The sequence below is a fragment of the Dasypus novemcinctus genome, chromosome 13, assembly GCF_030445035.2.
Source record: "Dasypus novemcinctus isolate mDasNov1 chromosome 13, mDasNov1.1.hap2, whole genome shotgun sequence".
Classification (NCBI taxonomy): domain Eukaryota; kingdom Metazoa; phylum Chordata; class Mammalia; order Cingulata; family Dasypodidae; genus Dasypus; species Dasypus novemcinctus.
The window spans coordinates 99146490-99170090 of NC_080685.1; the positions used below are offsets into that span (position 1 = coordinate 99146490).

The 23601-nt window shown below is 39.1% G+C and overlaps 1 protein-coding gene across 13 annotated transcripts in view; it reads left to right on the plus strand.

The window, feature by feature from the left end:
* Positions 1–3629: 3629 nt before the first annotated feature.
* Positions 3630–23601, plus strand: part of RPS6KC1 (ribosomal protein S6 kinase C1) — a 237492-nt gene continuing 217520 nt past the window's right edge. For 5 of the 13 annotated variants that reach the window (XM_058275189.2, XM_058275192.2, XM_058275198.2 and 2 more), the window contains exon 1: positions 3630–4044. In XM_058275189.2, the coding sequence (XP_058131172.1) occupies positions 3940–4044 (105 nt within the window). In that variant the 5' untranslated portion in view covers positions 3630–3939. The remainder of the gene's footprint in view (positions 4045–23601) is intronic. The other 8 variants (XM_071207724.1, XM_071207726.1, XM_071207725.1 and 5 more) reach the window with 6 other exon arrangements.

Consider the following 23601-nt stretch of genomic DNA (forward strand, 5'->3'; position numbering starts at 1 on the left):
TTATATCACCCCTCATTTTTCCTGTCTCTTTGCATTGCACTATCTTCATTCATTCTTTGACTGGTCACCATCAAAGAATCTCTCCTGTTCTTAAGTCCCAATAAAGCTTATGTCTGATTCTCTGCCTGTTGTGTTCTTTGATCTTGCAGCCACACCAACTTGTGCCCTTCAGAAGTTGGGTTGTAACAATTGGCGAGCCAGCCAGGAGACCAAAGAGCCATAGGCAGTAGTGGGCATGAGTTCAGGGAAAGGAGAAACCACAGGGGAAATCCTGGGTTGGCCCATAATATCCATATGGGGAGTGTTGGCTGCCCTCCTGAACGAATGGGGACTGCTGAGAGAATATGGAGATGTCCTAGAAACTCCAGCAATTATACTGGCTGTGCTAAGCAGGCAGTGGAGCAGTTGCACTTAAGTAAGAAAAAATGGGACTGCCAGAGAGTGGCAGCTATTTCATGGCCCCTCTTGGGATCCTTGTAATGGCCACTGAGGCAGAACGAGTGGCAAAGACCTCTTGCACCACTTAGAAGAAAAGTTAAAACTAGAAAGGGATATGCACCTAGCACAGGCAAAGATGAAAGATGGTTTACCTGATCACCTACGGCGAGTTGATGATCAGTTAGGAACCCTGCCTTGTAGATACGCTTGAGCTAGGGACTGTAGGCTACCTAGAATCCAGGTCCAGAAGACATTAACCACCCCTGGCGGGACCCTAAGGCATGTGATCCTAGGGACTCCTCCTTAGATGAGGAGGAAGAGGAAGAATGGGAGTTGGAAGTAGATGAGGAGCTCCCTAGGATGTGCCCTATAATACAACAGAAGGGAAAGCATTACAAGATCAAACCCATGGGGTTCAACACTTCCAACCCCCAGAGCACAGGTTACCTGTAACCATGAGGGACTAGAACGCTGCTGAGTTGGGCAATTAAGGGCAAGGTAGAAGCAGAGATGTAGACAGTCCTTGCCTAACTGGCTTTTAAGATTATGGGACATTGGAGTGGAAGGATTTGGACTATCTGGGGTGGAAATGAGTAAATTGGCATCCATCACCATTCACCCTTCTCTAGGTCAGTGTTTATGTACTGTCTCTAGCAAAGCAGAAACAGTGTTGCTATTGGTATGGCTGGTTAATGCATGCACAGCTGCATGATCTAATGAAGGGGATATACCTCATTGGCAATCCAAGGAAGAGTTACAGGATGTTTTACGGGGTTTGGGGATGAAACATGCCATTTATGCTGTCAGTTTCAAGGGGCCTGATGCTGAAGTTGCTACTGCAGGAATAAAAGATACTGGGCTGCATATTGCTCCGGACCATTAGTATGGACTTCTGGCATCAAGCCTGAGCTCCCTAGTGGGGCAACTTGTGTCACAAGTTGCACAGGCTATAGCAGACTTAGGGGAATTGGAAAGGCTGTGAAGAAAGGTGGCTGGGGTCTTCCCTGCTGGGCGGCAGGGAAGATGCCCTGGTGACATGATGGTCCTAATCGTGTGCACCGCAAGCAAATGTGGGCAGACCTTATTGCCACCGGCACCAAGCTAGAAACAATAGGTAGGCTGCCCAGCACGGCTTTAGTGAGACATTGGAGTAAGCTCCCTAAGGACAAGAGATTTCTGAAAATATACTGTCAGAATGCTGAGGGAGAAGGGAAAATAAGAAAAAAGCTGCCACTCCAATTCCTCAAACATTCTGCTTCCCTGGTGGAAGTCTGGCAGGCACTCTTTCCCCTACCGTAGCAGAAGGCTCAACATCTCCATGTAAGAGCCACAACTGGGGATCCTGGGGATAGTAAACCACATGTAGAGTTAACTATCTATTGGTTCCCCACTAATCAACAAAGAGTATTAGCCTTAGTACACTGGAGCTGAATATACTTTAATTCATGGCAATGAAGTGCGATTCCATGAGCTGGCTATAGATGGCTATGTGTGGTGTGGGGGGACAAGTTATGCTAAGTAACAAAATTTAGTTTTACAAATTGGACGATTACCTCCCCAAAGATATACAGTGTATATTTCTTCTATACCCACATTTTTATTTGGAATTGACGTTCTCCAGAATGCCACATTAGAGCCTCCCATAGAAGAATTCCACCTCCGATGCAGAGTAATAAGTGTGGTACTAAGGGGACAAGCTAAATGGTCCCTGGTGAAGGTGCCCTCATCCTGAAGAATTGTGGTGACCAAGCAGTACAAACTCCCAGTTGACCACCAGGAAATTACTGCTACAATTAAGGAATTAGAAAGGGTAGTGATAATAATAACTACCCATAGCCCCTTCGATAGTCCTGTATGGCCAGTAGGAAAGCCTGATGGAACATGACGCATGACAGTAGATTATTATTGTGAATTGAATAAGGTAACACCACCACTGTATGTGGTGGTCCTGAACATTGCTGATTTATTGCAAGAAATTAGTACCCAGTATGTCACTATCACTTTATTTTGGATCTTGCTAATGCTTTCTTTAGTATCTCCTTATATCGTCTCTCATTTTTCCTGTCTCTTTGCAGAGCGCTATCTTTATTCACTCTTTGACAGGCCGCTATCAGAAAATCTCTCCTGTTTGTAAGTCCCAATAAAACTTATGTCTGATTCTCTTCCAAGTGCATTCTTTGGTTTTGCGGCCACACTAACATGTGCCCTTCAGGAGTTGGGTTGTAACACTATTTCTCAGAGCATAATGGAATTGATACTAACGGCTCCTTTATTACTATTTATTATTATTATTATTAGTTAAAAAGAAGGCATCAGGAGGTCTGGAGGTAGCCAGCAAGATAAGGAGGAATAGAAGTGAATGGAATCACTATTATGGGGCATGAGAAAGAACTCTGATATCAGAAAGATAAAAGGAATTAAGTAGTGGATAGCAATCAGCTAAAACTGGAAAATTTGTTTTTGTAGTAGCTTTGAGAGGTTGTGTCTTCCCCCAGACATCTGCACCCCCAGTAAGAAAAAGTTCCAGATTTTAGGATTGAGCGGATGGATTTTAAGATTGATATAGGGTTGGACTTTGCTGGGCAGGTGTGGTAGAAAGACAGGTGCACAAGTAAACGGGTTTAGGTTTTTTTTTCTCCAGAGATGCTTTCATTCACACTTAACAGCAGTTTAATAAGATATCAATTGTTCTTATTAAAAACATGCATATACATATGTAGACTGAAACTTGGAGTGTCCTGGGTACCACCACAACCCAGGTTTTCTCTTTCTTGTTGGTATAATTTTGAGCATTTTCACAGATTTCTATCCATTTTGCTTAACAAGTTTTCTGCCCCTTTTAGGGGGTCAACACCCAACTGTGCTTTGAGGAGCACGCTTTCTGACTTTTCATCCGTGAGGTGTAGATCGGGCTGCCCTCACACCAGCCCCCTGGGGTTTCGTCTTAAAAAGAAGGAAAAGTTCTGCATATGTCTGTGAAAGAACTGACACGTTGCTGTGGGTTTTTGTAAATTATAGACCGTGAGCAGGGAAGGAAAGAAAATGCTAGGCTGCGGTATCACCCTCCATCTCTTCAGGACTCCACAGAAGTTTGTACACCCATGGGACGGAGATGGGGAGAACTGAGCTCCCACCGGTGGGAAGTAGCTGTAATAGATATCACAAAATCTAGAAGGCGGCTGAGCTGGCGCACAGTGACACGTAATGGAGAACGCCTCAGCTCTCCGCAACAACCGGGTGGCGGTACGGCCTCCAAACCTCGGGATTAGACAAGCCCTCATCGGGTTGGGAGTCAAAGTCAATAGAAATCCCTCCTTCTCCCGACGCGGCCTGACCCGGAAGCGTCTTCGCAGACCCGGAAGCAGAGCCGCGCCTACCCGGCGCCGCGGGGAAGCCCCCGCCCCTCGGCCGCCCCGCTGCTGCCTCGGGAGCCCCGACTGCCGCGGCGCTGGGTTGCCCTGATGGTCCCAGGCGGGCGGCGGCGGCACAGGCGGCGGGAGGATGAGCGCTCCGCGGGAGCGGGGTGCGGATCTCGCCCGTTTCTACACGGTCACCGAGCCCCAGCGACACTCAAGGGGCTACACGGTGTATAAGGTTACCGCCCGGGTGAGTGCCGGCGGTGGGCGGGTTGGACTGGGACCTGAGCGGCTGGAGGTGGGGACGCTGGTGTGAGGAGGTACCTAACCCCGGCTCCGAGCCGCGGGTGGGACTGGATGAGTGCCGGGACACGCGTTGGGAGGCTGAGGTAGGGGCTGTGGGATGCTTGGGGCTCCCCTGGAGAAGGTCGCGGTAGTGTCCCCATTATGGACATTAATGTTGTTTTAAATTGATGACTCAGCCCCAATGCCATTTGGACTTTTCCTTCAGTGGCCGAAATGTGCAGAAGTGGTTTTGCTTGCCCCAGAGGGATAATGCAGATTTGAAAAATAATAATGTATACCTTATTTGGCTTACGTAATAGAAGGTATTTCTTCGCTTGACCTTTTTTGCACAGCGTCAGATTTGCTGTGAGGCAGACAGACTCTTGGGAACGATGTCAGTGTTAGGGCCACCAATCTAGGACCTATGTTTGCCTCTGAATTTTTCCATGGTTTTCTGAAGGAGACATTCACGGAGAAATTCTACTGAGGGTGTCTTGTGTGAGATGCCTTGAGGTCACATTTGAAAATTGTGAGACTCCTTTCCATCACCTAACGGATTCCGTTTTTTTTTTTTAGTATCTACTTGGTTTATATTTCATTGCTCTTGCCTTGGGTTTTAAAGAGAGTCTGTATCTCCTTTCTTTGAAATTAATTAGGAAAATAAAAGTTATAAAATTTAAGAAAGTCAATTTGAATGTTTGTGTGTATGAATGTGTGTATAGCTTTCGCACATTGTCTAATTTAATCATTTTAATGGTGAGGAAACTGAGGTTCAAGGAAGTTTAGTAAATTGCTCAACTTCACATTGCAAGGCAGTAGCAGTAATGGGATTTGAAACCAGTTTTACTTCACTGCAAGTTATATGAAAGTTAAGAATTAATGAGACAGGAAAGTGGAGGTGGCTCAACTGATAGAGCATCCACCCACCTACCATATGGAGGGTCCAGGGTTAGATCCCAGGGCCTCCTGACCTGTGTGGTGAGCTGGCCCACATGCAGTGCTGCCACACACACAGAGTGCCATGCCATGCAGGGGCGCCCCGGCGTAGGAGTGCCCGTGTGCAAGGAGTGCTTCCCGCAAGGAGAGCTGCACCGCATGAAAAAAGCGCAGCCTGCCCAGGAGTGGTGCCGCATACTTGGAGAACGCAGAAGAACACACAGCAAATGGACACAGAGAGCAGACAATAGGGGGGAGGGGGAAAGAAAGAAATAAAATAAATCTTAAAAAAAAAAAAGAATTAATGAGAATATTAATGTACCATATTGTGTTAAAAGAAGACATTCAGTTAGTAGTACAATGCACATTTGGAGGACATAGTAATTGTGTGATGGAGAACTCAGGTGGGGGGTAAGCCTTGTGAACCCTAAAGATTTAGATAGGCAGAGTTTGAAGTATGGAAATGGTGCATCGCATTTGGAAATTGGTGCACAACTCAGACAAGTGTGAGAAATGGGAATGTGCAAGTTTGTTTGAAGATGAGAAGACCAAGCTGGTTATTGTAGAGGGCTGTACCGAGGATAGAGGGAAATTTGCTGCTGTAACAGGAAGGTCGTTATGTAGGCATAGTGTTAGCTTTGTCTTGTGTTAAGAAATTTTATAAGATTAAGGGGCTCCTGTTATACCACTCTTGAAACCTTTATAGCCACTGGGCCCTTCAAAAAGCTAACCTTAGTTTCCTAACATGTAGTTCATGGAGTCATAGAACAATTTGCATCATACATAATGTTCCCTTCATAGCATCCTATACATTCCTTATTTTGATACCACAGTTATATTACTCTGTTTACATTTTTGAGTCTCTTAGTATATTTAGTTGTTGGTCTCTAGCATTGGTATTTGTTTCCTCTTACATCAACTAAAGCAATGCTTAGCACACAGTGCCTAAAAAACATTATTGAATGTTTTCTCTCCATTCTAGGCAGCACACCTAATAAATGTCAGTTCCGGACACTACATGCTATGAAAGATGAAAGGCTGAATAAAGCCTGGACTTTCCTTTCAAGGATACTAAAATAGAAGAGTTTAATATACTTAAAGAAGTACAGTACAAGATAAAAATTGTTAAGCAATTGCTCTGGCTCAAGGGATCAGGGAACGTGTACCAATTAAGATATTGAAAGATGGGAAGAATCCAGACAGGAGGGGTAAAAGGAGAGGGCATCTTAGAAGGGACAGAGTCAACTAAAGGTTAGAGGTGTGAATGTGTGGAACTTAAATAGGAAATGCCAAGTATGATAATTGCTGTATTCTTATTTCACAAAAGGAAAGTTAATCCAATTCAGACTTAAATTTTTTTTTTTTTAAGCTATGAGCTATTTACTGATCTAACTTTCCTGACGATACAAATTAGAAAGGAACATAGCAAGTTGCTTTAGGACTAAATTCACATAATATGCATGCTACAAATTGTTTTGGTTATTTGAGCCTTACAATTACTTATGTTTTTTCTTTCTGTAAATAGTTTATATCCTCATTTATTGCTTATGTGACAGATTTTTTTTAACTTTTAAGTTTTGATGGTCAACATGGAGATAATACTTTCAAAATAACTTGCTTAATTGTATAAAAGAAGGAGAATACTTATTATTTTTTGAGGCTTAAGGAAAAAACATCTTTCCCTAGGAGAACTAACCAGGTAAGTAAGTGCTCTCCTGAGAGAACTTTATGAGATAAAAATTAGGAATGTCTTCTATATGTTTCTTATTACTGATTTAATTCTAGTGCAAGGAATAATCACTGTATTCTTGGTCCTTGGAGGGTTATTTCTGTAGGAGTAGAATTAAATATAGGAATCATTGGAAGTTCTCGATTTTTGGTTAGCATAAGAACTTTTCATTTTCTTAAATCTCAGCACTGTTCCCTGTAACCTGATAGGCTTAGCTAACCTTATAGTCAGTTACAACCTTGCCAACAGATTCCCTAGTTAAACTCTGTGTTGCTTCTTAATTTTTCTCTAGAATAAGTACCTCTACTCAAAATTGGAAAATTCTTCTGTAGTTTTTTAGTTTTTGGAGGGACAGAAATAACAATCATCAGCAGTGCTTTTGGTTGTTTCATTGTGCTGTTTACATAATCCTCTTATTCTATAGATTTCTCAACAAAACTCAGCAACATTTCTCACTTAAGTGAGTGTAATTCTTGCCTGTATTCTTTCTATGAAAGTAGGCTTAATTCTTAAAAGACTATGCTGGGGGAGTGGATGTAGCTCAGTGGTTGAGTTCTTGATTCCCATGTACGAGGTCCTGGGTTCAATCCCTAATACCTCTTGAAAAAAAAAGACCATGGTTAAAAAAAATCATAAGACCTTATGATTTACCTTTCAAATTAAGGTAAATAAAATTGATGAATTTTAAGTGTACAATTTGATGACAAATGATTACAGTGGTATAATCACTCACAATCATCACTGCAAAAGTTTCCTCATGCTTCTTTGTAGTCAGTCTTCTTCTTCATCTCTTGGCAACCACTGTTCTGTTTTCTCTCATTATGTTACATTTTCTAGAATTTTATCTAAATAGAATCATACAGTATGCATTTTTCTCTGGTTTCTTTCACTCAGCATGTTTATTTGAGATTCATCCATGTTGTGTGTTGTTAGTTAATTCCTTTTTATTGCTGAATAGTATCCCATTGTTTGGATATGCCACAATTAGTTTATCTACCTGTTGATGGAAATTTGAATTGTTTCAACATTACTGTGTCAGTTTTGTGTGGGCATATGCTTTCATTTCTCTTGATAGTACATCCTTGTTTATTATAGCATTATACCGAGTCTTAAAATCAGGTAATCTGTCTTCTAATTTTGCTTTTCTTTCTCAAAAATTGTTTGGCTATTTTAAATAATTTTAAAATTTAGTATCAGCTTATCAAATTCTACAAAGATGCCTGTCCAGATATTTTTCTTTCAGATTTTGATTGAGATTATATTGAAACTGTAGATCAGTTCTGGAAGAATTGATATCTTAATAATTATAGAGTCTTAGGATCCATGAACATATATTTCTTTCCATTTATTTAGCTCATCTTTAATTTGTTTCAACAAAGTTTTGTAGTTTTCAGAGTGCAGATCTTGCACATATTTGAAATAATTTGAATATATTTTCAAATTGTGAGAATATGTAAATCCTCATTTTATATAGGTAAAATTTATGAGTAATAATAGCAAATACTTATATGATTCTTACTGTAAGTTAAGCACTGTTCTAGCACTTTATATAAATTAATGCATTTTTAACTGCAGCCCAGTGATGCAAGTACTATTATTATTCTCACTTTGTCAGTGAAGAAAGTGAGGCACAGAGAGGTTAATAACTTGCCTAGGAGGTGAGTTCCAGTCAACCAAGGTGGTGGCCTAAGGCACTCTACAGTGCCTTTGCACCTTGGAATTTTGAACAACTAGTTAAATCTGGCCAGAGCCATCTTCTTCAAAACACAACATACTAAAACTTATGGGATGCAGCAAAGTCAGGTTTGAGAAGGAAATTGATAGCCTGGAATTCTCATATTAAAAAAGAAGCAAGATTTCAAATCAGAGCACTCCCCTTACAATTGGAGAGTTAGAGAAAGAAAAGCAAACTACCCACAGTGAGCAGAAGGAAGGAAATAACAAAGACTAGACAAAGGATAAATGAAATAGAGAAATAAAAAAACAGGAGAATCAGTAAACCTAAAGGTTGGTTGTTTGGAAAGATCAGTAAAATTGACAAACCTTTAGCAATACTGACAGTACTACTGCTCCCACAGAAATAAAAAGGATCAAAAGAATATACTATGAACAACTGTTTGCCAACAAATTAGACAGCCTAGATGAAATGGATAAATTCCTAGAAACACACAAAATGTATACACTGATTCAAAGCTTTAGAAAATAACTAGTAAAGTGAATGAATTAGTAATCAAAAATGACCTAAGAAAGAAAAACCCAGGATAAGATGGAATTCACTGGTGAATTTTACCAAACATTGCAAGAAGAATTAATATTAATATTCCTCAAACTTTTTCAAAAAATTGAAGAGGAGAGAAAGCTTCCTAACTCATTCTATGAGACCAACATCACCATAATACCAAAGCCAGGTAAAGGTACCACAAGGAAAGAAAATTATACACCAAGATCTCTTATGAATGAATGATTGTAAAAATCCTCAACAAATTACTAGCAAACTGAATCCAACAGCACATTAAAAGAATTATAAATAATGACTAAGTAGGATTTATTAGGTATGTAAGGGTGATTCAACATAAGAAAATCAATATATGTAATGTACCGCATTAATAGAATGAAGGGGGAAAGCCATGATCATGTCAATTGATACAGAAAAGGCATTTAACAAAATCCAGCACTGTTCTTGATAAAACCACATAGAAAACTAAGAATAGAAGGAGTCTTCTTCAACATTATAAAAGGCATATGAAAAACCCTGCTACCATATTCAATTATGAAAGACTGAAAGCTTTCCCTCTAAGGTCTGAAACAAGACCAGGATGCCCACTGTACCCACTGATACTCAACATTATGCTGGAACTTCTAGCTGGAGTAATTAGGTAAGAAAAAGAAATAAAAGACATCCAAATTGGAAAGGAAGAAATAAAAACTTTTGCTATGTGCAGATGAGATGATCTTGTGTATAGAATATCCTGAAAAATCCACAACAAGCCTACTAGAGCCAATATATGAATTGGACACATGATCCTGTATGTAGAACATCCTGAAAAATCCAAAGCAAAGCTAGTAGAGCTAATGAGCAAATTTGACAAGGTGGCATTGTACAAGATCAACATGCAAAAATAGGTAGTATTTCTGTATACTAATAGTGAACACTCTGAAGAGGAAATCAGGAAAATATTCCATTTAGAATAGCAACTAAATCAAATATCTAGGATTAAATTTAGAAAAGGATATAAAGGTATATATTTGGGAAACTACAAAACATTGCTAAAAAAAGTCAAAGAAGACCTAAATAACTGGAAAGGTATTCTATGTTCATGGATTGGAGAACTAAATAGTGTTAAGTCAGTCCTACTCAAAGTGATTTGCAGATTCAATGCATTCCCAATTAAAATTACAACAGTCACCTTTGCATGAATGGAAAAGCCAATCATCAAATTTATATGGAAGTGTAAGGGACTCAGAAGAGCCAAAGCCATCTTGAAGAATAAGAACAAAGTTGGAAGACTCAGTACTTCTTGGCTTTGAAACTTATTAAAAAGTCACAGTATTCAAAACAGCATGGTACTAATAAAAGGACAGACATATATACCAATGAAATACATTTGAGAGTATTGAAAAAACCCTCACATATATGGACAACTGAATTTTAACAAGGATGCCAATTCTACTCAAATCGGGAAAGAATAATCTTTTTAAGAAATGATGTTGGGAAAAATGGAGGTCTATATACAAAACAATGAAGATGGACTCCTGCCTCACACCATATACAAAAATCAACTTAAAATGCATCCAAGATCTAAATAACAATACACTGGATGTCAAGGCCAGCAAGCACCAGATGAAACAGGCTGCGAAGAAACACTATGACACTGGTGTGGCCAAAGTCAGTTTCCTAACATGTTGTTGTCTTTGATCTTCATGGCTGACTCAGTGGTCAGGGGAACTTGATGATGACATAGTGTTCAAGTTTGTTTCACCTGGGCCTACTTTTCCAGGAATATTTGGGCTGTTGACGCAGTGTCTTGGGTTGCCAGAAGGTGGCGATATGTGGATCTTCTTCTTTTTTTTTTTTTTTTCACTGTGGACACCTTTCATTACTGCTTCTTGACTTCCAATCTTGGCTTGGCTTTGGTTTTGGGAAGTGAAGGGACTTCCTTCACTTTTGGTGCCATCTTTGTGAAATGACTGATAAGGGTTTACTATCTAGAATATGTAAAGAAATCTTACTCCTCAATAATAAAAAGATGAAGAAGCCAGTTAAACAGTGGGCTAAAGATTTGAACAGACATTGGCTAAAGAGGATTTACAAATGGCCAGAAAGCACACAAAAGGATGCTCAGCATTGTTAGCAATTAGGGAAATGCAACTCAAAATCACATTGAGATACTATTTCCTCCTTACTTGAATGGCTCCTATTACAAAAATGGAAAATAAAAAATATTGGAGAGGATGTGGAGAAGTAGAACACTTATTCATTGTTGGTAGGCATGTAAAATGATACAGCCACTGTAGGACATGGTTTGGCAGTTCCTCAGAAAGTTAAACATAGAATTCCCATATGACCTGGCAATCCCACCTCAAGGTATATATGCAAAAGAAGTGGAAGTGGATACTCTTACAGATATTTGCACACTAATGTTCACAGTGGCATTATTCACAATAGCCAAAAGGTGGAAGCAACAAGAAGGGATAACCAAAATGTAGTATATACATATAAAGGAATATTATGCAGCTGTAAAAAGGAATGAAGTTCTGATGAACATGACAACATGGACGAACCTTCAGTGCATCATGTTGAGAGAAATAAGCTGGGCACAAAAGGACAAATACTGTAGGATCTTACTACATGAAATCATTAGAATAAGCAAATCCATAGAGTCAAATTAGAATACACAGGTTAATAGGAATCAGGTTGCGATTAGGGAAGGGAGAGTTAATGCTTAATTGGTACAGAATTTCTGTTTGGGGTGATGGAAATATTCAGGCAATGGATGCCTGTGACAGTAGCACAATATTGTGAATGTGTTTAATAGCACTCAAATGTGGTTAAAAGGAAAATTTTAGGTTTATATATATGTTACTAGAATAAAAAAATAATTTATAGAACAATAGAACACAAGCAGTGAACCTTAATGTAAACTATAGTCCCCTGTAGTTAATATAGTTAATACTACAACTATAATGATTATTCTTTCATCAGTTGTAACACAGGTACCACACTTATGTGAGGTGTTAATAATTGGAGATGGGGTGGTGGTGATATATGGGAACTCTGTATTTTCTGCATTTTTCTTTAAACCTACAATTTTTCTATTAAAGTTATATTAAAAAAATAACTTGCCTAAGGTCACATGGCTAGCAAGAGTCAAAGTCTAGATTTGAATTTAGGTAGATTGGTCTTAGGGCTAGTGCATTCAATCAGTGTTTTGCTGCTGAATACCTATATCATAAAACACATTTTAGTAGGTGTTATGGAATACATATTAGAACACCTGTATTTCCCAACAAGGGGCTTTCTTGGGGGTTTGGCAATAGTGCTGGATACATGGATAATACAATGAATAGATGATGTAAACTAATTGAAGTAATGGAATGAATTGTAGAAATACTGAGCTTAACTTGAGTCAGAAAACTGTCATACCCAAAGTCTTCAAATTAAATCATTATTTGTAATGTTTGGAGGAAACCTTCTCTCAAGTTCTGACCATATTCTTGAGTGGCCTGCTTTTGGCTGGGAAAGGAATTATCTGTAGTTTCCCAAGTATTCCCATACACTGTATTCTCTGATCTCTCTCTGTTTTATGTCTCTGTTTTAGTAGATACTCTATTTCCTTTGTCTGGGATGCTCTTTCTTCTTATCTTGACACCCCCTGCTTATACCTAGTGTCATCTCATACCTTGTGTTCTCCAGAAAGATTTTCTTAGGCTAGGACTCTGTGTGTCCTATTCATTCCTCTGTTAGAGCCTTTATCTATTGTAATCATTTGCTTTCTCCCCTGAGAGCAGACCCTGTCTTTTTAGCTTTGTTTTCTTGATGCCTTGCATAGAGCCTGAGCTTTTGAAGGGACATGAAAAAGACTGGAAGGAGGCAGCACTTTTCTTTATAAGTGTTACTTGTTAAATTAACAAATAGTAAAATTGGCTTTTTTTTACTGTAAAATTCCATGAATTTTTTTAAAATTTAAAAATATTAATTTTGTTTAAAATGAAATTAATTAACCCATTGCATGCTAGCATAAATAAGTTTTAGAAATAACTATTTTACAAAACAAAAAAAATTGGGAGAAGAGTGGCATTGTTTTTGCATTTTTAAAAATCTTTTTACTGTCTCTTAATAGAAGACAGGTGCCTTCTCATACCTGCTTATGCATTTAATCTGCTGTGATACATCGTTTTATATGACGTCCATGAAGAAAATCCAGCCTCACACAAATAGGTAGCTGGAAAAGAGAGTATTTTATTAACTTTTTCAGATAATTGTGGATATTTTTCCCTGATTCCACTCCAAAATTCAACAAGTGGAATTACTTAAAGGTTAATTGCAGTGTGAAATCTGAAACCATATCAAACCACTTTTCATACTAGGTTACATTAAAATTCATTGGTCTCTCTTGCACTTTGAGTGAACCCCACTTTTTAAGGGGTTCACGGGGTCAAAAGATCTCAAGGACTGCCAGGGATCCACAGACCCTACTTTGCAAACCACTGGTCCAAAACAATAATTACAGATAACAGTTGTAAAAGCATTGTAACTGCTAGGCCTTTATATATGTTCCCTCATGTAATTGTCAAAAGTAACCCTAAATAGTAGTTAGAATTATTTCCACAGTTTATAAATAAGAACCCAAATGTAGGGAGGAGTATCCCAGGTCACATTGCAAGTGGGAAGGAAGAGCCAGGATTCAGACCCAGGTCTAGCTCGGATGAAAGTCCTACTCTAATCTTGAGCCCATACCACCGCTCTAACAGTGCAGCTTCCCCTTTACCCCCAAGTAAGACATTTTATTTGTCGCCTTTAAAAGTCAAAATTTTGGGCTGTTGGCTCATATCCATCAGCTTGTTCAACTTTTTTTTTTAATTGACAACTTTATTTCAAATTCACAAACATTAAAGAACAGGAAAAGACAGCTCAACTAGTTTTGGAAACATCTCTAAAATGTTCTTTTTCAGGCACTTTTGTCTATTCTGATAGCCAACTCAGTTGTTCCTCTGGTATTCAGAAAGATACACAGATGAACACAAATTAGTTAAATTACCTAGTCAAGATGCCCTTTTAATGAAAAAAGAAGAGAAAAATGCTTAATTGTAATTCATATCTCACAAAACCAAACCTCGTCTTTTTTTTTAACCTTTAAAATTAACATAGTACCAACTTTGCTATAAAATTGTTACTTTTTAACTATAGTCCGTAAATAATATTAGTTATATTTTCCCCATGTATCACTATATTCTTAACACCCTGTAGTAGAACATGCCTGTATTTATATTTTTAACCACAGTCCTCATCTACTTCCAAAATCATTGTTATACATTCCCAATATTAACTTCCAGCTGTCCTCCAACTAACATTAATCTTCCTAGACTGTTTCAGCCACAATCACATATATCAGTCAGCAGTTTGTTACATTCATTATGTGTTACCATCCAGGCCAACCAATATTTACATTTGACTTTATTAAACAGTCTACATACACCCAGCATTATCTCTCCCTTCTCATTCCACATTCCATCTCCCACCAACCTATACTTCATAATCCACCTCCATGAGTCTATTCATTGTATTTAGTTCATATCAGTGGGACCATACAAAATTCGTCCTTTTGTCTGGCTTATTTCACTCAACATAATATCCTCCAGGTTCCTCTATGTTGTCATATGCTTCCCCGATGGATTTCTTCTTACAGATGAGTAATACTTCATCATATAACTATACCACATCTTGTTTATCTGTTCATTGGTTGATGTACACTTAGGTTGTTCCCACTTTTAGCAATTATGAATAATGTCGCTATGAACATTGTGTGCAAATATCTGTTTGTGTCTTTCAGTTCTTCTGAATATATTCTTAGTAGTGGGATGGCTGGATCATATGGCAGTTATATATTTAGCTTCTTGAGGAACAGCAAGATTGTTTTCTACAGAGGTTGCACCATTTTACAGTTCTGCCAACAATGAAGGAGTGTTCCTATTTCTTCACATCCTTTCCAGCACTTGAAGTTTTCTGTTCTTTTATTAATGGCCTTTCTCTTATGGTATGAAATGATCTCTCATAGTTTTGATCTACATTTCCCTAATAGCTAGTGATGGTGAACATCTTTTCATGTGTCATTTTTAAAAAAAGATACATAGATCACACAAAATGTTACATTAAAAAATATGAGGTTCCCATATACCCCACCCTTTCCCCCTCCCCCCCCCCCCACATCAACAGCCTTGTTCATCCGTGTGGCACATTCATTGCATTTGATGAATATATTTTGGAGCACTGCTACACCACATGGATTTTAGTTTACACTGTAGTTTACAGTCCATTCAGTGGGTTATGGCAGGATATGTGATGTCCTCCATTTGTCCCTGCATTATCATTGAGGACATCTCCAAGTCCTGAAAATGCCTCCATATCACACCTCTTTTTCCCTCTCCCTTCTTCTCAGCAACTCCTGTGGCATTGTCTCCACATCAATGATAGTTTCTTCCATTGCTAGATTCAAAATAATTCTATAGTAGAATACCAGTAGGTCCACTCTAATCTATGTTTTATTCCACCATCCTGAGGACCCTGGGATGGCGATGTCCACTCCACCTCTGATTCGAGAGGGGCTTAGATCCCACATGGCTGACGGATGCGATTCTCCTACTTGCAGTTGTAGACTCTCTCAGGTCCCTGGTGTGGTGGTTGACCATCCTCACCTCCCTGTTAGCTGACCTGGGTAAGTCCAATGAACCAGAGAATAGGTGTTGCAACCCTGCTGAGGCTTAGGGCCTAGCTAGCACATGGACAATCCAGAGATTTAAGTTTCATACACCAACCCCAGTGCCAACCATAGGTTCAGTATAAGTGACAGAAGAGGCATGTGTAGAAGGGTCACATCTGAATCCAACTCCATCACACTCAGGAGCACAAATTCCAAAGTAGGGCCCACTGAGAAGGCACTAACCTCCAGAGCCACCTGCCATGACCATAGGACCTGGGTGTCTCTAGCGTTTAGGAGCACTGCTACCTGGTGTTGTATCTACTTTGGCAGTCTCTGGGATCCTGCTGAGATATGTGTAAATGCAACCCCTCTGATGATCTTCTGACTCATTTTGAGGTCTCTTAGCCATATAAACTCATTTGTCTTTACCATTTCCCCCTTTTATTCAAGGTCTTTTTCTAGTCACATATCAGCTGGTGTTTGGTAGTAATCCCTCAGCACCAGGGAAGTTCATCCCTGGGAGTCATATCCCATGCTTGGGGGGGAGGTTATTTGTCTTTTGACCATTTATGTTTACTCTTAAGAAAAATATCTTTTCAATTTTTTGCCCTTTTAAATGGGGTTGCTTGTTATTTTGTTGTTATGTTATGTGATTTCTTTATGTAACATAGGGATAAATCCCTTATCAGATACATGTTCCAAAGAGACTTTTTCCCCACTGGGTAGGCTGCCTTTTAACCTTTCTTGACAAGGTCTTTTGAAGAACAAAAGTTTTAAATCTTGAAGCAGTCCCATTTATCTATTTTTTCTTTTGTTTTCATGCTTTGGGTATAAGGTCCAAGAAACCACCACCAAGTACAAGATCTTGAAATTGTTGCCTTACATTTTTTTCTAAGTGTTTTATGATTCTAGTTTTTGTATGTAGGTTCTTGATCCATTTTGAGTTAATTTTCATATAAGGTGTGAGGTAAGATTCCTCTGTCTTTCTTTTAGATTATGGCTATCTAGTCTTCCCAGCACCATTTTTTGAATAGGCTGTTTTGGCCCAGCTGAGTGGGCTTGACAGCCTTGTCAAATATCACTTGACCATAGATGTGAAGGTCTGTTTCCAACTCTCAGTTCAGTTCCATTTGTTAAAATGTCTGTCATTATGCCAGTACCAGGCTGTTTTTTAAAAATCACTGTATGTAGAAAATATGCTTTAACGTCTGGATGTGAAGGTTCTCCAACTTCATTCTTCTTTTTAAAGATATTTTTGGCTCTTTGGGGGCTCTTACCCTTCCAGATAAATTTGATAATTGGCTTTTCCATTTCTACAAAGAAGGATATTAGAATTTTTATTGGGATTGCATTAAATCTGTATATCAGTTTCAGTAGTCTTAACATTTTTTCCCCCATAAGATTTTATTATATAAATGTATAAATGTATTTTACAATAACGATATCCTAGACTCCTTTACCACATTTCTCCCCAAAGGTCCAACCTCATTCTTTTGATTACAGTTCCTAAGAGGAGACAAATAGCATAGCCATAATGCAAGGTTAGTCCACACAAAAAGCCACTATTACAGTTCAATGCTGTGCTGCTAGCAGACTCCCAGTGCTTCATTTCTACATTGTTATGGTCTGTTGTATGCCTTCTTAGAATTTGCTGCCTTCATATTTGCTCCTGGAACCTATGACCTATATTGCCTTTTCAATCTTTCTATTGGCCTTTGTTTTTTTTGTTTTTTATTTTCAATTTTTAAAAATTAAAGTTAATAGATCACAAGGAATGTTACATTAAAAAACATAAAACACAAGAAACATAAGAGGTTCCCATACCGCCCACCACATCATTTTTGTAAATTGTATTTTTTTGAAGATATATACAGCACACACAAAAAAATGTTACACTAAAAAATATAAGAGGCTCCTGTATACCCCCCCCCCACTTCTCCCACACCAACAACCTCCCTCATCATTGTGGCATACTCCTCGTACTCGGTGAACACATTTTGGGGTACTGCTGCACTATACAGATAATAGTTTACCCTGTAGTTTGCACTTTCCCCCAGTACATTCAGTGGGTTATGGCAGGGTATATAAAGTCCAGCATCTGACCCTGCAATATCATTAAGGACAACTCAAAACCCCCAAATTGCCCCCATATCACATCTCTTCTACCACTCCCTGCCCTCAGCAAGTACTGTGGCCACTTTCTCCACCTCAATGCTAAAATTTCTTCTATTACTCATCACAATAGTTTTATAGTAGAATATCAGTAAGTCTACTCTAGTCCATATTTGATTCCTCCATTCTGTGGACCCTGGGATGGTGATGTCTTCTCCACCTCTAGATCAAGAGAGGGCTTAGATTCCACATGGATGATGGGTGCAATTCCTCTGCTTACAGTTGTAGGCACTCTCGATTCCCTGGTGTGGTGGTTGACCATCTTCACCTTCCTGTTAGCTGACCTGGGTAAGACCAATGAACCAGAGAGTAGGAGTCACCACTCTGCTGAGGCTCAGGGCCCAGCTGGCACATGGACAGTCCAGAGATTCAAGTCTCCTGAGTTTTGACCATCCCTAGCACCAACCACAGGTCCAGTAAAAATGACAGAAGAGAGTCTTAACATCTTAATGATATTTAGTCTTCCAGACCATGAACATGAAGTATCCTTCCATTTATTTAGATCATCATTGGGTTGTTTTAGCAATGTTTTATAGTTTTCTGAATTCAGATGCTTTGTCTTTGGTTAGATTTATTCCTAAATATTTGATTCTTTTAGTCACTGTTGTAAATGGAATTTTTTTTCTGACTTCCTCCTTAGATAACTCAGTAGTAGTATACAGAAACTATTGATTTTGTGTGTTCATCTTGTATCCCGCCACATTTCTGAAATTGTATATAAATTCTAATAGTTTTGTTGGGGATTTTTAAAGTATAGGATTAAATCATCAGCAAATAACAAAAGTTTTACTTCTTTTCCTTTTTGGGTGTCTTATTTCTTTTCATTGCTTAATTGCTCTAGCTAGAACTTATAGCACAGTATTGTAGGGAGAGTGGGTATCCCTATCTTGTTCCCAACCTCAGTGGGAAAGTTTTCCGTTTTTCACAATTGAGTACAGTGTTAGCTGTGGGTTTTTCATATATGCACTTTAGGTTTTTCATATATGCACTTTAGGTTTTTCATATATGCACTTTATCATATTGAGAAAGTTTCCTTCTATTCCTATCTTTCAGAGTGTTTAAATCAAGAAACTATGTTGTATTTTGTCATATGTCTTTTCTGCATCAATTGAAATGATCATGTGACTTTTCTTCTTCAATTTATTAATGTGGTATATTACAGTGATTGATTTTTTTTTTATGTTGAACCACCCTTGCATACCTGGTATAAAGCCCAGGTGATCATGATATATAATTTTTTTTGATGTGTTTTTAGATTCAGTTATCAATTATTTTGTTGTTAAGTGGGGAGTTCAATTCATTAACATTCAGTGTAACTACTGGAGAGGTGTAACTTCATCCATGTTATCCCTGGATTTCTTTCGTCATATTTTACTATTGTCTGTCTTGAACCCTTTCAGTTTCTTTTATGTTCTTCATTTCTATACTCTTCTCTAGGGCTCTTTCCCTTGTATTTTCCTTATCAGGCTGTAACACACTCTTTAATATCTCTTGTAGATTCAGTCTCTTGGTAACACACTCTCTCAGTTTTTGTTTGTCTGTAAAGGCTTGACACTTGCCTTCATTTCTGAAGGATAGTTTTGCCAGATAAAGAATTCTTGGTTGACAGTTTTTCTCTTTCCTTTTTTTTTTTAAAGATTTATTTTTTATTTATTTCTCTCCCCTTCCTCCCCCCCCCCCCCCCCCCCCAGTTATCTGCTCTCTGTGTCCGTTTGCTGTATGTTCTTCTGTGTCTGCTTGTATTCTTGTCAGTGACACCAGGAATCTATGTTTCTTTTCATTGTGTCATCTTGCTGTGTCAGCTCTCCGTGTGTGTGGGCCCACTCCTGGGCAAGGCTGTACTTTTACCATGTGGGGCAGCTCTCCTTACAGGGCTCAGTCCTTGCGCGTGAGGCTCCCTTACGTGGGGGACACCCCTGTATGGCATGGCACTCCTTGTGTGCATCAGCACTGTGTGTGGGCCAGCTTCAGGAGACCCTGGGTTTGAACTTGGACCTCCCATGTGGTAGGCGGATGCTGTATCCATTGAGCCAAATCTACTTCCAGTTTTTCTCTTTCAGTATCTTAAATATATCATACCACTGCTTTCTCTCCTCCATGATTTCTGAAGAGAGATTGGCACTTAGCCATATTAAGGCTCACTTATAAGTAATACATTTCTTTTCTCTTGCTCTCAAAATTCACTCTGTATTTTTGGCCTTTGGTGATCTGAATAGTAGATGTTTTGGACGAGGTCTGTTATGATTTATTCTGTTTGGGGTTTGTTGTCCTTCTTGAATATTGATATTCCTGTCTTTTATAAGGGTTGGAAAATTTTCAGTATTTCCTCAGATATTCTTTCTACCGCTTTTCTGTTCTCTTCTCCTTTTGGGTCTCCTAAAATGCATGTATTTGTTCATTTCGTGTTGTCATTCAGTTCCTGAGACTCTGTTCAGAAAAGTCTTTCCATTCTTTTCCTTGTTTTCTATCCTTTCAATTTCAGTTGTCCTGTCTTTGAATTTATTCGCTCTTCTAACATTTCAAATCTGCTGTTATATGCCTCTAATGTATTTTTATTTTCATCTATTGTGTTTTTCATTCCCATAAATTCTATTACTTTTTTACAGGCTTTCAAATTGTTATTTATGCTTACACAGTGTCACCTTAATGTCCTTTATCCCTTTTTTTCCTTAAAAACCATTTAAATTCAAAACAACTTCACTTACTATACTTATTCAAAATATGATTACTGAGTGTTAACATCGTTTTAATTCCTTTTTTTAATATATATTTTTTATCTTTATTTTTAAAGATACATAGATCACACAAAATGTTACATTAAAAAAATATAAGAGCTTCTCATATACGTCCACTCCCCATCCCCACCCCCCAATTCTCCCACATCAACAACCTCTTCCATCGGTGTGGCACATTCATTGTATTTGATGAATACATTTTGGAACACTGCTATACAGTATGGATTATAGTTTACCTTGTAGTTTACACTATCTCCCAGTCCTTTCAGTGGGTTATGGCAGGATATGTAATGTCCTGCTTCTGTCCCTGCAATATCATTTAATATCTTTTATCTCTTTAGTCATATTTTCCTTCATCTCCTTAAATTGATTAGGAGGTTGGCTTGAACATATGATTTATTAGTTTTCCTAAATCCTGAGTCTCATCTAGATTTTTGGCTTGTTCCTTTGAGTGGGCCATATTTTTTTGTTCCTTAGTATGGGTTTTATTATCTTTTGTTGATAACTAGGCATCTGTTTATGTTGATTTTGCTTTGTTGATCAAGCTTTTTTTGTTTGCTGTCTGTTCTCTGTATCCATTTGCTGTGCATTCTTCTGTGTTTGTATTTATTTTTTATTTATTTCCCTCCCCCCCCTTGTGGCTTGCTTGTTGTCTGCTCTCTGTGTCCATTCACTGTGCACCCTTCTATGTTTTTGCTTGTCTCCTTTTTGTTGCGTCACCTTGCTGAGTTGGCTCTCAGCAGCGCTTGGGGGCCAGGGGCACTCTGCGGCGCCCAGGCCGGTGGCTCTCCGTAGCATGCTGGCGAGCCTGCCTTCACAAGGAGGCCCCAGGACACGAACCCAGGGCCTCCTATATGGTAGACAGGAGCCCAACTGATTGAGCCACAGCCACTTCCCTTTTTTTTGATTTTTAGTTTACTTTTTAAAAAAACTTGAATAGTGCCCTGTTTAAGTAGTCAAAATTGTGGCAGGGAGCTGCTAATGGGGCCTGACTAGACTAGGTTTACTATGCCTGGAAAAGAATTGGGAGAGACCAGTCTGTCTTCCTTCACTTTCTTGGTTGGCCAGCAAATGGCACTCCTTGCCAAACCCTTCCACATAGATGAATCCTTCAATTTCCACTACCTTTTCTGAGCCTAGTGAATTATGGTAGATGTATTTGTTGAGGAGAAACCACAGTCAGCCCCTTGTACCTTCCCTCTTCCCTGGGAGGAATCTGTCCCTTTCACTCTCCATTGGCTGCTCAGCTGCAGGTTTTACTGAGGCTGTTTACTTCAGGGGTGGGGGATGAGCAGCATTCCCAACTCATGGTTTTCCCTTAGGCCTCTCTGTCTCTGCATCCCCAGTACCTCCTGTATTATGAGTTTTGCACTTTCCTGGCCTGTGGGGGTCACCAAAGTGCCTCCCTCAGACTGCTTCTACACCTTCTCCCCTGTTTTGCAAGAGAGCTGTACCATGCCTGAGCTACTCGGACATCATCTTGCTTTTGTCTAAATCTGTGATTTTTTTTTCATTTGTAAAACAATTTATTCAAGTAATCATCCATATATGAACATATATAAACAATAATTATGTAGTAAAAGTTGTGTGGGAACCTTGTATGATGTTATGCATATTCGTTTTGTAAGTTCACAACATTTCTATGAATCTTAATGTGTGGATTCACGTAGTCACCACTATAATAAGGAAACAACAGTCCCTCATCCCAGAAAAACTCCCTCATGTTACCCTTTTTCATGCCCTTCCCCCTAACCCTTTAAATCTTGGAAAGCATTGATCTATCACTATGTTTTTGTCTATTTAAGAATGTCATCCCTAAAGTAAGGGGGAAATGGAAAGGAGAAATGAGTTTATATGGCTACGAGTTTCTAAAAAATAGTCTGGAGGCTGGCAGAAGGATTGCCCTCATGCACAACTGAGCAGAGTCAGAGAGACAGATAAAGCAGATGCAACCCCCAGATATTGGTTCCTTTGAGGGCTAAAGAGACCCATGGGAGTTATGGTCATGGCTGATGGGGTTAACTACCAGGTCAGATGGCCCCTCTTTGGAAATGGTGTTTATGTGTGATGGATCTGGACTCAGATGGGATCTTCCTTCATAAGACTTTCTTGCGAATGTGCTGGAGGTGCAGTTAATGTTGGGGTTTAAGATATATTTAGGGGATTTGAATCTCTGGACTGACAATGTGATAGCCAGGTCATGAGCCTCAACAGACTCCAGCACCTACAATCTGATTTATTGGACTTACCACACTCAGCTAAGATGGAGTTGAAGAAGGACAACCACCACACCATGGAGCCTAGAGTGATTACAACTGAAAGTGGGAGGATTGCATCCAGCATCCATGTGGAATCTGAGCCTCCTCTTGACATAGAGGTGCAATGGACACAACCAATCCAATGTCCACATAGAAGAGGTGGCATTGGATTGGGAAAAGTGGACATGGTGGCTGATGGGTATGGAGAAAGGCAGGAAGAGATGAGAGGTGGAGGTGTCTTTGGGACATGGAGCTGCCCTGGATGGTGCTTCAGAGGCAATCACCGGACATTGTAAATCCTCACAGGGCCCACTGGATGGAATGGAGGAGAGTATGGGCCATGATGTGGACCATTGACTATGAGGTGCAGAGGTGCCCAAAGATGTACTTACCAAATCCAATGGATGTGTCATGATGATGGGAATGAGTGTTGCTGGGGGGGGGGGGGAGGTGGGGGGGGTGGGGTCGAATGGGACCTCACATATATATTTTTAATGTAATATTATTACAAAGTCAATTAAAAAAAAGTATATAAAAAAAATAAATAAATAAAACTATACACACACCCAAAAAAAAAAAGAATGTCATATATATAGAATCATATAATATGTAACCTCTTGAGATTGTCTTTTGCCCATTTTTTCACTAGGTTGTTTGACTTCTTACTGTTGGGTTTTTAAGAATTCTTGATATGTTTTGGATTCAAGTTGTTTTGTCAGATATATGATTTTCTTATGTTTTCTCCCAGTCTGTATCATCTTTTTATTCTCTTGA